The sequence below is a fragment of the Pectinophora gossypiella genome, chromosome 21, assembly GCF_024362695.1.
Source record: "Pectinophora gossypiella chromosome 21, ilPecGoss1.1, whole genome shotgun sequence".
NCBI lineage: Eukaryota > Metazoa > Arthropoda > Insecta > Lepidoptera > Gelechiidae > Pectinophora > Pectinophora gossypiella.
Window position 1 is genome coordinate 1,197,794 of NC_065424.1, and position 16,642 is coordinate 1,214,435.

At 39.2% G+C, this 16,642-nt stretch overlaps 2 protein-coding genes across 2 annotated transcripts in view; one reads left to right on the forward strand and one right to left on the reverse strand.

The window, feature by feature from the left end:
• Positions 1-18: 18 nt before the first annotated feature.
• On the reverse strand, positions 19-8,439 carry LOC126376676 (nuclear transcription factor Y subunit gamma-like). The gene is made up of 8 exons (XM_050024226.1): positions 8,196-8,439; positions 7,750-7,882; positions 7,227-7,412; positions 6,035-6,166; positions 4,831-4,914; positions 4,021-4,131; positions 3,329-3,436; positions 19-2,197 (listed from the first exon to the last, which is right to left on the reverse strand). Exons 1-8 carry the CDS (start codon positions 8,219-8,221, stop codon positions 2,117-2,119), a joined length of 861 nt encoding a protein of 286 aa, XP_049880183.1. The 5' UTR covers positions 8,222-8,439; the 3' UTR covers positions 19-2,116.
• A 4,529-nt stretch (positions 8,440-12,968) lies between these two features.
• The window catches only part of LOC126376650 (retinaldehyde-binding protein 1-like), a 29,614-nt gene continuing 25,940 nt past the window's right edge, over positions 12,969-16,642 (forward strand). Inside the window, exon 1 of the mRNA XM_050024189.1 lies at positions 12,969-13,151. The gene's annotated coding sequence lies outside the window, so the exon portion shown is untranslated. The remainder of the gene's footprint in view (positions 13,152-16,642) is intronic.

Genomic DNA, 16,642 nt, shown 5'->3' on the forward strand with positions numbered 1-16,642 from the left:
CGATTGAAAAGTAACATACAAATTTAATAAGCATTTATTTCGAATAATTTATGTACAAAATATTTACACTTTAGACATTCGTGGGGTAGCAATCGGAAACCAATTTGCAGCTACTTTTGATACAGGCGTATTATGATGTGATGTGATAAACCATAATATGATGAGTAGACCAACCTCTCGTTCTTAATGGACCATCATGGTGGAATGAGGATAAAAACTACAAGCTCAAATGTAGGCGGCAGTACTGTTGAGTGTTCCTAAGTTCTCCATACTGTCCAGCAAAAAAATCGTGGTAAATTGCTATAAAATGTGGAGAAACGAGGAGTGTATCCACTCCACAACGCGGTAATAAATCTTTTTATATGGGGTGGTTCTGTGGTAATACGCCGTAACAATGTGAAATCAAATCTCATTTTAAGTACTATTATACTTAGACAACTACTATGTATGCTACATCATTTAAATACGGATTAAATAGGTATAGAATGCTGTAAAATCTACATTAATAACTTGTACAGTCATGAGCTACATCATGTACCCTCTTTAGATCCCTGTCGCACTATCATATTTGACATTTAATGAGACTTACGGTTTGATTTGTCAAAAAAGTTAATGTGACATGGTTTCAAAGTGTATACAATATACATATTAGTACTCGCGACCGTACAAATTCATATGTCGCCAACTTAAGTTCTAACCGGAGATTTTTATTTACAAAAAGACAAAAGATTCTAAGATATTGTTCCGTTCACGGTAATGTGAATGACACCCCTAGTGTACTCACCCACCTTTCTCCTAACTACAGATGTAAAACAACCGACTTAAAATGTATGATTCCCCTGCGAAATGTTAGAACTAACGAAGAGAAAATTTTGAATCGAAACAATTTCCGACTCGAACCGACGAACGTGTTAACCGTTACACCACCGGGTCCTCCTGTTAGAAAATAAGCCTTGAGTGGTCGTATCTCTGTATTGAGTTGATTTACAAGCTTGATTTTTACAGTTTCAAAGGATCACAGACATAAGTGCTTTAGATGTTAATTCCAACTTAATAATGCTGCCGTTTTAAAGCCGAAATAAACCGTTTTAACCCTTTCTCGGACAGAGACCATGGGACACTAATGGTTCATAATAGGTAGTATGACACCTTGGAATCGGAACGTCCCTAGACATTCTGTCCTTGAAAGTGTTAAATAGTTGAAAACTCGTTTACAAAAATAAAACAAATGTGTTTTACACTCCATTATGGACAAGTTTTGGTCATCTGACGTCGTATTTCGTTTCAATTACGTAATTTACAGAAAATCAATATCGGGTGAGAGCCTTCAGCGCTCCCCATTTGTCCGGCCAAGTAGTTAATGCCATCTGCGGCAAATCTACAATAAGTCACGTCAAAAAAAATACGGAAAATCAATGATACGTAACTACATTACCTAGCACACGAAAACCTAAGTACCTATGTAGGTACAAATTATACTTATTAAACACATACACACTACATTAGAGGAATTATATACTGATATTACTGTCATTTTTACTTGCGCATGACAGAGACAACGTTATGTCTTCAAGGCCATCGCGCCGGTGCGTGGTTTATTTCGATTTTAAATGGTTTAATTTTTAACACGTTGACAGTCCAGTGATCCATATACGGGTCATGACGGACTAGCTCCATACGTCGGTGACCCATACATGGGTCACTAAGAAACAACCAGGTACGCACTAAAGGCGTGTGCTCCACTTGGATGCCGGGTAACTTAGCAAAGGTTGAAGTAATATGCTACTTACAAGGAAGTCGAAACAATTGGTGGGTGTAGTTCTAGCTACGAGGAACAAGTTGCCTTAGTAGCTAGAAGAACTATCCTTTTTCATGTCGGAACCCAATTGTTCACGAAAAAATAATATGAAAGTTCGCCACCAAACTTGCCACATTTTGATATTCACCCTTGTATGAGGACTGTCAATGTGTTGAACGGATTGGTTAAATTGGTTTTAAATCGGTCTTACATTTATACTCCCCTCACTCTCACTTCACAATTATGTCACTCTACATATACTTCAAAGTCACTGATACTGAAGTCTGATACTGAAGTATCACTGGACTCTTCGCTGTACTAGGACTCCTCCTGGCTGTTGGCCACCTGCGCCAGGAATACCTGCTGCTGCTGCGGCTGGTGCTGCGCTTGCGATGTCACCTGGGGAACGACATTGTGGAATAAATAGTGAAGAAAAGCCAGTCCAGCGGTGTACGGGTATTAGTGACATCGTAACGAATACTGAGGTGGATGATTCAGACCATGATTCTGAGTTAATATCAAGTGGAATTATCGGTCGCAAAATTCATGTATTTTTTAAATTATTTTCAAGTCTGTATTGCAACGGAAAATTCCACTTGATATCAACTCAGAATCATGGCCTGAATCATCCCTCAAAGTTTTCGTTACGATGTCACCGGGTGAGAGCCCTCACCGCTCTATTTGTCCGGCCAAGTAGTTAATGCCACTTGCGGTAAATATACAAAAAAGTCCCGTCATAAAAGTACATATATGTATATGTATAATCTTCATATACATATACAAATCACGCACGTAAAGATAGCTTTCAGCCACTTTTGATACAAAGTTCTAAGATGGATATGATGACCCAATTACTATACCCCAAGATAGATCCATCGCAAGATGAAGTAAGATAAAGTGACTACCTATGGGTACGGTTACGAGCGCTAATATGTATACACTTTGAAACCATGTCATATTATTTTTTTTGACAAATGAAACCGTAAGTCTCATTAAATGTCAAATATGATAGTGCGACAGGGTTCTAAAGTGGGTACATGATATTACTCATGGCTGTACGTGGTGAGCCGTATCGCCGTCTATAATGATCGAGCCAACTGTGTTAGTGGAAACTGCACTTAAGATAAATCTAATCTTTATTTTTTATTTATTTATTAAATACTACTACACTACACTAAAAATACTTGTCAATGCCCTGCAAAACTGTTTAAACAGTTTGTCTGCAGGAAAGAGTCTTTACTAAAAATATGAACTTATATCTAATAGTCATTTCTAAGTAGGAGTGACAGTGATTTTAACAATTAATAACATAAATTAACTAGGACACGAGTCTAAAAGGTATTGTTTAAGTAATTTTTTATATATACTTTTATTTGGTTCTAGACGGATGTTCTCAGGCAAACTATTCAGTAAGTAGGGAAGTCTCTTTTTAAGAGTTCTATCGCCATAATAATTATTGACTCTAGGTACTTCGAATTTGCCCGCGCACACCGATCTCGTGCCATAACTATTTGAAGTTATTCGAAGTACCTGTATAATCTGCGGCGACTGGTGCTGCGTCTGTATGATGATGGGCTGGCTCGGGTTGTTTTGCACTTGGAGTCTGATCATATTCAGTTGCGCCTGAGTCAGTTGGATCTGGAAGAAAAAGTTCATTTGTTAGGTAACTTACTACTTATGTCGTTTCTTCTTTTAATACTTTTATCCCCTGTTTGTAGGTGAATTTTATGTTTTTGTGTATTATGATACGTATTATGCTATGGGTCGTTACCTGAAATAAAGATTATTATTATTATTATTATGACCTACGGCAGTGAGACGTGGCCGCTTACTATCGGTCTCGTGAAGAGGCTCGGTGTCTAGAGCTATGCTATATATTTCTATTTCCCTGCTCGATCGAATCAGAAATGAGGAGATCCGCAGGAGAACTAAAGTCACCGACATAGCTCGGAGAACTGCCAAGCTGAAGTGGCAGTGGGCAGGACACATAGCGAGGAGAACCGATGGCCGCTGGGGCGGAAGGGTTCTAGAATGGCGACCACATGTCGGACGACGCTCAGTGGGTAGGCCCGCTACAAGGTGGACCGACGATCTGGTGAAGGTCGCGGGAAGCCGCTGGATGCGGGCAGCGCAGGACCGATCGTCGTGGAGATCCTTGGGGGAGGCCTATGCCCAGCAGTGGGCGTCGTACGGCTGATGATGATGATTATTATTATACATACCGGCAGTTGCTGCACGCCTCCATCTCCCCCGGACACGAGCTGTTGCACGAGGGCCACAGGCTGCGGGACCACGCTGCCTGACGAGCTCGCCTGAGAGCTGGATTGCTGCTGCTGCGAGTATAAGGACGGTCATGAGCATTTATACACTTTGGTACCATGTCACATTAACTTTTTTGACAAATTGAACTGTAAGTCTCACTAAATGTCAAATATGTTAGTGCGACAGGGTCCTAAAGTGGGTACATTATATTGCTCATGACTGTACGGGGCATTAGTGACATCGTAACGAATACTGAGGGGGATGATTCAGGTCATTATTCTGAGTTAATATCAAGTGGAATTTTCCGTCGCCAATATAATGTAAATATGTAATATGTGGAATTTTTTAGTTTTTTATTAATATTTTCAATTCTAAAGTTTTGCGATGAAAAATTCCACTTGATATTAACTCAGAATAATGACCTGAATCATCCCTTTCAGTATTCGTTACGATGTCACTTACACCCTGTACAAGTACATACAGGTAGAAATACAAGTAGGTATGGGTGTTAGTGACACCGTAACGAATACTGAGGGGGATGCTTCAGACCATGATTCTGAGTTGATATCAAGTGAATTTCCTGTAGGAAAATTCACGAAATTTTTTGAGTTTTTTAAATCATTTTTAATTCCATCCTTTTGCAACGGAAAATTCCACTTGGTATCAACTCAGAATCATGGTCTGAATCATCCCTCAAAGATTTCGTTACGATGTCAATAACACCCTGTATAATGTGCGTCCAAATTGGAATCGACCAAAAGTGATGTTACCTGCACTATCTGTGTGGGCTGTATAATGAACTGCGGCTGCGCGGAGCTCGACATCGGTTGCTGCTGGGACAGCTGCACGCAGTACTGTACGCAACACATTATGTTAGATAAAGATAAATATACTTTACTGCGCACAAAGGACACATGGTACAGAAAATAACGTTATAACGGCACACCTCTTCATACAAACAACCTCGTTTTAACATTAAGTAAAGATGAAAGCCTCCGTGGTCTAGTGGTTAGAGCGTTAGGCTCACGATCTGGAGGTCCGGGTTCGATTCCCGATGGGGACATTGTCGAAATCACTTTGTGAGACTGTCCTTTGTTTGGTAAGGACTTTTCAGGCTTGAATCACCTGATTGTCCGAAAAAGTAAGATGATTCCGTGCTTCGGAGGGCACGTTAAGCCGTTGGTCCCGGCTATTAGCCGTAAAAACACCTCCACCAATCCGCCGTGGAGCAGCGTGGTGGAGTATGCTCCATACCCCCTCCGGTTGATTGAGGGGAGGCCTGTGCCCAGGAGTGGGACGTATATAGGCTGTTTATGTAATGTATGTACGTAAAGATGAAAAAAAGAAAAAAAAATGCTGTTTCTGAGCTGAGTTCGAGGTCTTCCGTAAGGTCGTCTTGGACCGATTCGAGGAAGGTCGAGAGCACACCCGGACACTTCACACAAACCACCTCGTTTTACACAGACACTACACATTGACATTATCGTACACGCGCATCTGTGTGTGTGACGCCATACAATTCTAGTGTAAACTATGTTCGAGGGGCTGAAGGGTGGGGGGGGGGGGGGGGGAGGTAAACCTAGCTCAGCCGCTCGTGGGGAGCGGAGTTTTGCAGTTCTCTACGTAGTACTATTCCTTATTCTATGATAACGGTGACTCGGTCAGGTCTACTCTATGTAGGTGCTTATTGAGTCTGCAATTCCCCGTGAGGTTCTTTATTACCCGCCCCCTAGTAAGAGTAAGAACCTCCAATGAAAATTTCTGAGAAAAAGCTCTAATCAGTTGCTTTGAGTGATTCAGACCACACACACAGTTTCCAAAATACTTTGGAAACGGTTGGTTATACATAATTAACTCATTCAGCAGTCTCTGCCCGGCAACCGCGCCGCGCTAACTACACTATATCTACGTAAATATACGTGGAGTGGCCATTAGTCAAAGCCCTCGATATATACTGGATGGCGTGAAATATACCTGATCAGAAGACGTTGTGGCTCGTGGGGGCTCCTCTCGCGGCTTGGTGGGCTTCACTTCGTGTCGCGGGACGATGTCGATTAGGAAGTCGAACTGGTCCGATTTGGATATCGCCATCGCTATGTCGTTGCGCTGAAATTAACAATTAGATGTTTAAGTTATGGTTACGACTACAATGTAAAGAGTGGTGTGCAAAAAGTTACCAATAGATTTGATAATCAAGTGTATATCGATTAATAAACGGTTATTTTCTAAGCCCCCAAATAATCTAAACATCGATATGCCTAATGATAGTATAGATTAAATCGATATTGAAAATTTTTCAATTATATCGATTATAATGTAATAATTTTTAGATATAATCGATTATATAAATATAATTATAATCGATTCGGTATATTATTATATTGTAATACCATTTTTATTGTGAATAAATGATTATGATTATAAATGCAAGTTACAATAATATTGATTCAATCTATTATTTTAAATTCATCGATAAGTTTTAACCAATTGTCTATTAAAGGGCAATTCTTTCACTTGCTTATAAGGCACGACATGTACCTTATCATTAATCTGTTCTATCTAAGCTCTTCTTGGTCTTCCCCTCTCTTTCCTTGTAGCATGCTTCTTCTGTCCTCAACAACTTAAAATATTGAGTAATCCTCTTGCCTCTAACTAACCTCTTGATTTGTAAATACGACTGAATTTAGTTATAGAAGAGCAGAGGTTCCTATCACAAGCAAATCTTTGCTTAAAGGGAGATTTGCTGATAAAGTAACAAAAACTTAATTTTATTATTATTTTTTTATAACTAACTACGATGGATGTAACAAAACAAAAGTCGCAGATGTGACGAAAACAATAGGGAGACTCAAATGGCGTTGGACAGGACACATGATGAGGTCTAGAATAAAAAAGTGGACTAGACATCACAGAATGGTACCCCAGAGATGGTAAAAAGCGAAAAGGGAGACCAAACAAAAGGTGGGAAGACGATCTACCACAAGGTTGGAGAAGGTCAACAGGCGACAGACAGGTGTGGCGCAATAAGGAGGCGGCCCATGTCCTAGGACAGCCCGACAAATAAATAAACATATAGATAATAAAGTAAAGCTATGTAATAATGTCGGTGATTAAAGGCTATTTTTATTTTTTTATTTTATTTATTTAACTATGATGGCCAATATACCTGCAAAGTCCTCCGCTTATTATCCTCAGTGTGCTGCCAAGCCCTCAACGTGAGCTCGTGTATGAAGATCTCCGCAGCCTTGGCGAACATCACGGGAGCCTCTGCCGATATCATCTTCACTTCCTCGTCTAACTTCATGATTTTCTTTATACGGGCTAAGGGTAGTGCTTGGGTTTTGAAGTCTTCCTGTTGGGATTGAACAGAGATATTACATACTATTGTAAAAAAACAAATGAACTAAGAAAAAAAAAACTCATAATAACGGGTTCTTACTGCGTTTAAATCAGGGATATGAGATTCCCGATATTTCGACACTGTTGCAAGTGTCATGATCATATCCCTGATTTAAACGCGGTAAAACCTAAAACAATGTAACAAATGAACTGTACATGTCTGCACCTCTTTAAGGCCAGAGTGAATAGGCACTATCTAGGTAAGCATGTCCCATCCTAAGCCATATTGTCACTTAACATCCGGTGCTTGCTTATCTTCCATAAAAAAAAAGAATTTGTCCTCTACTGACCGCATTGACTTTCTTGATGTCCTCCGTTACATTCTGCCAGAATTGCTCCAGCGTGTGCTGAGTATCATCCACTTGGGACACCTCCTCCGCTCCCTCCTGCTCCACTTCCTCTGCATTGTTGCCCGCTTGGTCGCTGGAAGGTGGGTTGGCAAATATTATAATAGGATATTAGCAACTTATTGTTGCTATATATTACCATAACTTTATAAAAACGCTGATTAAATAAATATTGAAATTGAAAATATTTTCTATGTGTACGTACGAAAAGCCGGTTACGAATAACAGTTTAATAGTAGGTATATTTGATTTTGACACCAGAACAAGAGTTTGTGGTAAAATTAAGAAATAGTAGTTAAAAACTCAATCTCTTATTAATAGAAGTTAGGTAAACTGCAAGGTATTATTTAAGCCTTGAATGCAATGATAAATAAATGCAAGATACTCACGCTGGCACGTAAAAACACACGGACATTTTGATGGATGCGACCTCTGAGCACTACGAAATCAAAAGATTTCAAACACTATTCGTCGAAATATAAACAAAATAGTGAAAAGAAAATATGTAACCGCGCCGCGACCAAAGTTTTATAAAACACAGTGACCAATAAATAAAGCAATATTTGGAGATCTCCAATCACCTATGAATGAAAAACTGCGCCTATTCTACGATTCGTCTGTCGATGATCGACCATGACGTTTCATTGTCATTGCCAGTCAGAAAAAATGTAGAGGCAAAATTAGGAGTTGTTTTATTTAATTTAATTTTTATTACAATTATTTGCCAGCAAAAAGGTGAAAAACGTGAATACATGGGTACTCGGCTCCGGTCCGTGTTGCTCTGTGGTACTCCGTGGGTCCTCCCGACTTTTCGGTGTAATTTTGATGTGTACATAAATTATAATGGTAACATAGAACTTTGCATTATCTTGTTTTGGATACTTGGCATTTGAGCACTTTTTTAAACGACAATCATTACTCACGAAGTTAAAGAACGTTAAATCTTTTCATTATCTAACACAAAAATGGCAACAGGCAAACTGATAGGCAAAATACTGCAAAATACAACATGACAAGAATTCTTTATTGTTATGAAAACGTCTAAATGGACATCTCTTCTGATTCTTACTGTATTACTTCTCAATGAGGGACTTTCTAGGCTACTTTCCCCCCAAAAAAAATATGTTGCTACTCTTTATTTCGATCAGAATAATAATGGGTGGAAGATGTCTTGTGTCTGGGTGCAATAGCGAGGGTCATCCTTTATACCCAAACACAAAGATAAAATATGCATATGTCTTTTATCCATAAAATTAGAAGGTTAAACGAAGGCAACTTTGTATGGCGTCATTTATATTTTTTTGCGGAACATAGCTTGGAAAGTCGCTCAGTTTTAATTTCTGTTGTTACGGAAATTTAGTGACTTACAATTCACCAGTAAAATAGGCACACTAAAACAGATCGTACTTTTCGAAATCATTTTACGCAATAACAAATAATTTCGCAGTTGACTAGACAGGCACAAAATTTTGAAACATCACGTAATATTCACCTAGATCGAACCTCGCCTTTCTAAACCTAGTTGTTACAAATGAAAAAAGAAAGTCGTAGTTTTGGTCTCATGACTTTGCACGTATTTATCTGGCAGGCGTTTTGATTCCGGATTGGATTTCTACGAAAGACTTTGTAGAGAACTCCATTCGATGCGTGTAAAATAACTGTGATATGCCGTACATACATCTTAGAGCCACATGCAATGCACACGCGGTGACACGCGCCGTATGTTTACAATTTTGATCCAGAATTCTAATAAACAAAGGAAGCATGAGTAAAAAAGAGATTAGATAGCTATCTTATCGAGCTTAGGCCTGGGCAAAGGCCTGCCTTTGATTATTCCACTCTTCTCTTCTAGATTCTGCGCAATCTCCTGTCAATCTCTCTGATTAAGAGTTGAGGTCATCAGTCATCACACAATCTTTTATCCGTAAAAGACCATTTCCAAGTTGGGACTCCATCGTCACGAGGGTAGCCTCCCTCAAGGCCGGTCTTGTATTGGCGGTCTATGCGTTCAAATCAAATCAAAATGTTTTATTGTTCATGATTGTAAGTACAATAAAGTTCTTAATTTTACACTGCAAATACTTAGTAGGCGCGTTGTGCTGTGCACAATGATAATAATATGTGAACAGGGGGGTTAAAATGGGCCCATCGAAGCAATTCATCTAAGAAAGCAATATTGCTATTAGACATTTGTTTGCATTGCGCACTTACTTTTATATGCGCAAATGTCAAATTGCAACCCTAGTTCCTAATCAGTTGACTTGAGCAATCATTACAACAAAAAGACCCCGACCCCCAGTCTACCTCGACTTCTGAACCCATCTTGAGGGTATGGTATTCTTCATATTCAGATACATCTCCAATGTTACTTTTAAGATGCAAGGGTTCAAGGATAACGGGCATTATTCTTGTTACTTTGATCCGTAGATTTACGCAATATCATAGAATAAATAATAAGTACAACGGAATAGAAGGGTACCTAACTATATATAGAAGTAATGAAAAACATAAGCAGCCTATATACGTCCCACTGCTGGGAACAGGCCTCACTTCAATCAACCGGAGGTGGTATGGACCACCCACCCCGCTACTCAACTGCGGGTTGGTGGAGGTGCTTTTACGGCTAATAGCCGGGATCAACTGCTTAACGTGCCCTCCTAAGCACGAAATCATCTTTCTTCATCGGACAATCAGGTGATGTCCTTATCGAACAAATTAAGGACAGTCGCACAAAGTAATTTGGCGAATATACTCATCGGGAATCGAACTCGGGCCTTCAGATCGTGAGCCTACGCTCTGACCACTAGACCACGGAGGCTTATACACGGGTAGAAACAATAACATTATTATAAGTACAAGGTACAAGTGACTAACACGAGCTAGGAGCGAGTTTGATCAATTATATACCCCACCCCTAGACATATTAAATAGATAAATAAATGCCAGCCGTAAGCAGTTAAGGCGTAAACGAGCGCGCACGAACTGTCTGTCTCGTTCGCACGCACGGGGTAAGGCGGAACACGAAAAGAACGAAAGTTTTGTATGAAGTGTCCGGAGTCCGGACTGTGGCAATGTACCCAAATGGCAATGACACACTCGTTTGTAAATATTAACATAAGAGAGGAGGACGAGGGAATTTACACAACCAACTTAGCGGCCCTGCGCTAATTATTGGCAAGGAAAAAGTTTTTAGACATTTCAAGTCACAATGTTGCTGATTGCGGTACCCACCATCTAAGTTTATTTTATGTTATATATCTGTCATTTTCTTATCCGCCGAAAAGGAAAGGGACATAGAAGGGATAGAAAAATATTTCTAAATAAGAATTATTTGAACTACAACATTAGAGCAATAAGCGAGAAAATCGCAAGAAACAAATAAATCAATCTGACACAACAAATTAGTAATAAGTACTTAGAGCAACATGGGATGGCATGGCATGGCAGCAGCATTATTATTATACAGGTGTTAGTGACATCGTAACGAAAACTAACTTTGAGGGATGATTCAAACTATGATTCCGATTTGATATCAAGAAAATTTTCTAACAGGAAACTCCGCTTACCAACTCAGAATCATAATCTGAATCATCCCCGTCAGTATTCGTTACGATGCCACTAACACCCTGTATAAAGATTAAGTATCCTGTTGCATTGGAATTGTATCTTATAATTACATTCGAAACAACATTTCAAGTTTGAATGTAAACGTCACGGAAAAAATAAGTATTTTAAAGTTTGTTCGTTCAGGAAGTTAATTATTACGGAACTTTAAAATGATTGGTTTATTTGTATCAGGTTGTATTCTAGATCGAGTTCAGGGAGGTTTATATTACCAATGCTACGTATAATTTTATGTGTATTGCTGCTAGTGGCAGGACCCCGATACCGCCGGCCTGGTCGACGATTTCCCTCAATCAGCGCTTATCGCTATCGATCCTCCAGGGTCCATTAATTCTTTCAAATATTTTTCCTCTCAGGCGATGCCCTGAGCCGAGGTTCGCGCCCAACTGGACACCCTCAGGCCTGTTGTCTTAAACGTTGTACGGTCACGAGTATTAATATGTATACACTTTGGTACCATGTCACATTAACTTTTTTGACAAATTGAACTGTAAGGGCCTGTCCACATCACCACGGCACGACGTCGTCGCCGTGGAACGGTGCGGTGCCGTGGCGCGGCACGTTGCCGTAACGTGGGAATTTACGTTGCCGTACCGTAAAAATGTACCTCACGACACCGCAAAGTTACACACACAACAGAAGCAGAATACGTTTTGTGCGGTCCATATCTACAACGAGACTGTTATTTATTTGGTGAAGAATGTACCGAAAGTTTACAAGGCACGGCAACGTGTAACTTTGCGGTGTCGTGAGGTACATTTTTACGGTACGGCAACGTAAATTCCCACGTTACGGCAACGTGCCGCGCCACGGCACCGCACCGTTCCACGGCGACGACGTCGTGCCGTGGTGATGTGGACAGGCCCTAAGTCTCACTAATTGTCAAATATGTTTGCGACAGAGTCCTAAAGTGGGTAGGTACATTATATTGCTCATGACTGTACCGGGTGAGAGCCTTCAGCGCTTCCCATTTGTCCGGCCAAGTAGTTAATGCCATCTGCGGCAAATCTACAGTAAGTCACGTCAAAAAAAACTGCTAGTGGTAGTGGGTTCAATTCTCTCCTGGGAAAATATTTTATATGTGAGATGGATGAGCATGTTTTGATAGTTTTGTATGCGTTTGCATTATGACTTTGCCTCGTTTGAGTTCGTTAGAGTTATGTTATGGCTATCGGCGTCTGAGACATATATTATTATTTATTACTCATCTACTTTTGTATTTCAGTCTAAAGCGCACAATTTCGACACCAGGACGCCATTAAAATGAAATTACTAAAACACACGAGCTCAGAACAAATCGGGGTCAAAGAAAGTTGAAATCGGACGAGATGAACCAATGGGAACGCCAACCGGTTGCGATGCAGCCACGAATGCTTTTCAAAAATGGAACTTCATTTTCTTATTTATTTACTTTTAAAAAGAGTATTTTTTAATGCACATGCCGGTGATTTTATGTCTTAAATATGTTTCTATGAAAGCCTGAATGGTAAATAGAGTATACAAAGCATGGCCCGAGTAGTTTTACCGTTCCGCCGTCAGTGTTGCTCCGACACTCACCGCAGTGGGGTCTATCCATCGCCCACACGTACTCTATTAGTTTTAAACTCTTTAGTGTCAAAATAAGTGTTAATTTCAACGGATCTCTTCTCAAACGGAACATTTAGTGGGATAATTCGATTCTTCGCTCCTGTTTGGAATACTTTCGCCTTTGTTTTTGCCAGGTAAATATTTTCTTTTTATTTATAACTTTCTTCGCATTGTTTAGTTTCTTTTCATCTTCTACTTTTTTATGTCAGTTTTATAAAGTCGTAGAAAACTTTATGGGCAATTTATGCTCATTAATAAATTAAAGTGGAATATTTATACGGCCATATTGCTAAACAGCAAGATATTTTAATGCGTTGGGAAATATCAATTGACACTTTCCCTCTACGGACTTTTTTATTACAGTAAGAATTTTAGAATCAGAATCAGAATCATTTATTCAACGTAATTATCATGGATAAACTTGTTGAAGGTCAATGTAACATTTTTGAATTTACGTCATTTCGCAAGGTGTTATGGCTGAGGAGAAGAAATGACAAGAAACTGCAACAGCAACACATCTTTTAAATCAATGAGGGTACATTACAAGTTATTTAATAACTAGAGGAACACATTCAATACCAGACATTTTTATCATTTAGGTAATCATTAATCTTATAATAGGCTTTTTTACATAAAGTAAGCTTCACGTGAGCTTTAAATTTGTTCTCTGACAAATTTAAAATATTATCTGGTATTTTATTGTAAAAACGTATACATAACCCCAAAAAAGATGAATTTAATTTACTTAATCTAGAATTTTGAACAACAATTTTATTTTTATTCCTTGTATTGTAAGTATGCCTTTCACAGTTTCTCGGAAGGAGAGATACATTTTTACGCACATACATAATGTTTTCAGAAATATATTGACTTGCGACCGTCAGTATATTTATTTCTTTAAACAGCTCCCTTAAAGATTCCCGACAACGCAGATTATAAATAGCGCGAACTGCCCTTTTTTGAATAATGAAAATAGTTTCTACATCAGCGGCTCGACCCCACAATAAAATACCGTAAGACATTATGCTGTGGAAGTAGCTGAAGTAGACAAGTCTAGCAGTGGGTACATCTGTGAGTTGTCGGATTCTTCTGACGGCATATGCTGCTGAACTTAGCTTGCCCGCTAGTGATACAATATGTGGGCCCCATTGAAGTTTTGAATCTACAGTAATTCCTAAGAAAACGGTGTGTTCAACAAAATCTAGTTTCTCGTCGTTAATTTTAATGTTATTATTTACTTTCTTTACGTTTGGTAGAACAAATTTAATACACTTCGTTTTCTTAGCATTTAGAACTAGGTTATTTACTGTAAACCAGCTTAGAACCTGCGACACAGCGCTGTTTGCTTCGTCAAGTTCCTCTAACTTTCTATCGATTTTAAATATAAGAGAAGTATCATCCGCGAACAGTACAATGTCAGCTTGGTTCTGTACTACATAAGGTAAATCATTTATGTACACTAAAAAAAGGAACGGCCCCAAAATGGATCCTTGAGGAACTCCCATTTGAACATGAGAGCCCGAAGAAGTCGTACTATTGATTTGTACCTTTTGTATCCTATCACCTAGATATGAATTTAACAAACTGAGAGCTCCATTATTTAATCCATAGTGCCTCAATTTCAAAAGCAAGGTCTCGTGATCCACGCAGTCGAATGCCTTAGACAAGTCACAGAATACTCCTACGGCATTCTGCGACTTCTCCCAAGCATCGAAAATGTGTCGAACAAATGTGACACTCGCGTCTGTTGTAGACCGACCCTTAGTAAAACCAAACTGCTGGCTGTGAAGTAAGTTATTTAAATTAAAATGACATAGCAGTTGGTCGAGAATAATTTTCTCGAAAATTTTACTAAGTACTGGTAGAATAGAAACCGGTCTATAATTCGTGGGGTCTGATTTTGTGCCCGATTTAAAAAGAGGTATAACTTTACTGATTTTCATTAAATTTGGAAAAGTGCTATTTTCAACACTAGAAGAAGCATTCATTCATTTTGAATGCATCACGCTGCATTCCATGAAGGGTACACAGATACGTTGCAGAGGCTGTTTTCAAATTCTATTTATGACGAGATTACTAAGGAAATTGGATGAATATAACATTGTAATGATAGGTAGTTGTAACGAAATTTTTAAAATTTTAAAACAATACAAGTGTAAAAGCACAAAAAGAAATATCTATAAGGAAAAATCCAGATATTGAGCACCGTGCCAGTAGTTGTCCATTCAACTTTCCACTCTTATTTCTGCAAACTTAAAGTTCAAAACTCAGGTGACAATGTAAAGTCCAAGCTAAAATTAATTTCGGAGAGCCGACCTTCCCTTTAGCCAAGGTTCACCACTTTGTGCAATAAACTCCGGATAATTAAGGCCATCGTCATGTTGACGCCGTGGACAATGGAGAGGATCAGATTATTCATTGTCAGACGAAACGAGTGATGAAATGAAATACTTAAAGTCTCTTTGAAGCCTTGTAGCGTAGGTATGCATTATACTATACTTAACATAACATACATAGCCTTATACGTCCTACTGCTGGGCATAGGCCTCCCCCCCAATCAACCGGAGGGGTATGGAGCATACTCCACCATACTACGGGTTGGTGGAGGTATATTTACGGCTAATAACCCGGACCAACGGCTTAACGTGCCTTCCGAAGCACGGATCTTTTTCGTACAATCAGGTGATCAGCCTGCAATGTCCTAGCCGTACTACTTTTTGTATTCTCACCGGGAATCGAAACGGGATCCAGATCGAGATACCACCGTTCTAACTACTAGACCACGGAGGCTTTTAAAAAATACATATTATATTATAAATCGTACTTCGTAAATGGTAATCCTGGTATATTGATCCTGCATAATGGCAAGCCGTGTTCTGGTCAGTTCTGGTAGCTTGTGGGGTGTCCATTAATGAGAGGATTAATAGAGGGAGTTATGAGATTTCGTATTTACTCGGACATATCGTAAAAGACGGTAAACTGCTCTGATAAATGCTCTGTCAGGCTATAAGTATGGCGGAAGTCTGTCTGTTAGAGCTCTAAGGGACCATAACGCAATGGAATAGTGACCTTTCATTTTACTTACAGGTTCATCTTATTTAATATAAATATGTTGTTTGTAACTTAGTTGCTACATACTTGTAATTTATAACTTATCCAACGGCGTCACAGGATTATGCCTGCTTATTCCGAAACTTACCGTACTAAGTATAATAATAATAAGTAAGTAGGGTACTTACTTACTTTTGTATTTTATAGGTCCCTAATTCATTATTTCCCTCCCGCTATCCCGGATTTGGCAGGTCCGGTTTTTTATAGACGCGACGACGCGTTTATGTCCAAAGACCCAACCCAGCCCAGCTCAGCCCAGCCCAATTTCAACTGAGGTCACAATACCTCCGAAAACTCATTTCTCGAGCATGTAGGTTTCCTCACAATGTTTTCCCTCACCGCTGAGCACATTATAATCAATCAATAATTCTTTATTACACAAAATATAAACTTACAACATGTACTTACAGACGAATAAAATAAGCACAATAGGCGGCCATATTGCTAAACAGCAATTTCTGTCAGGCAACCTTAGGGTGAAAGAAGTTTATGCATTGGATTGGAGCGTGGGATG

Coding starts and splice junctions, on each gene's coding strand:
- LOC126376676 (XM_050024226.1), bottom strand. CDS start 8,221: ATGTCCGTGTGTTTTTACGTGCCAGC. Junction 7,883..8,195: donor GTGTGTTTTTACGTGCCAGC/GTGAGTATCTTG, acceptor CCCACCTTCCAG/CGACCAAGCGGGCAACAATG. Junction 4,132..4,830: donor AGCCCACACAGATAGTGCAG/GTAACATCACTT, acceptor TTATACTCGCAG/CAGCAGCAATCCAGCTCTCA.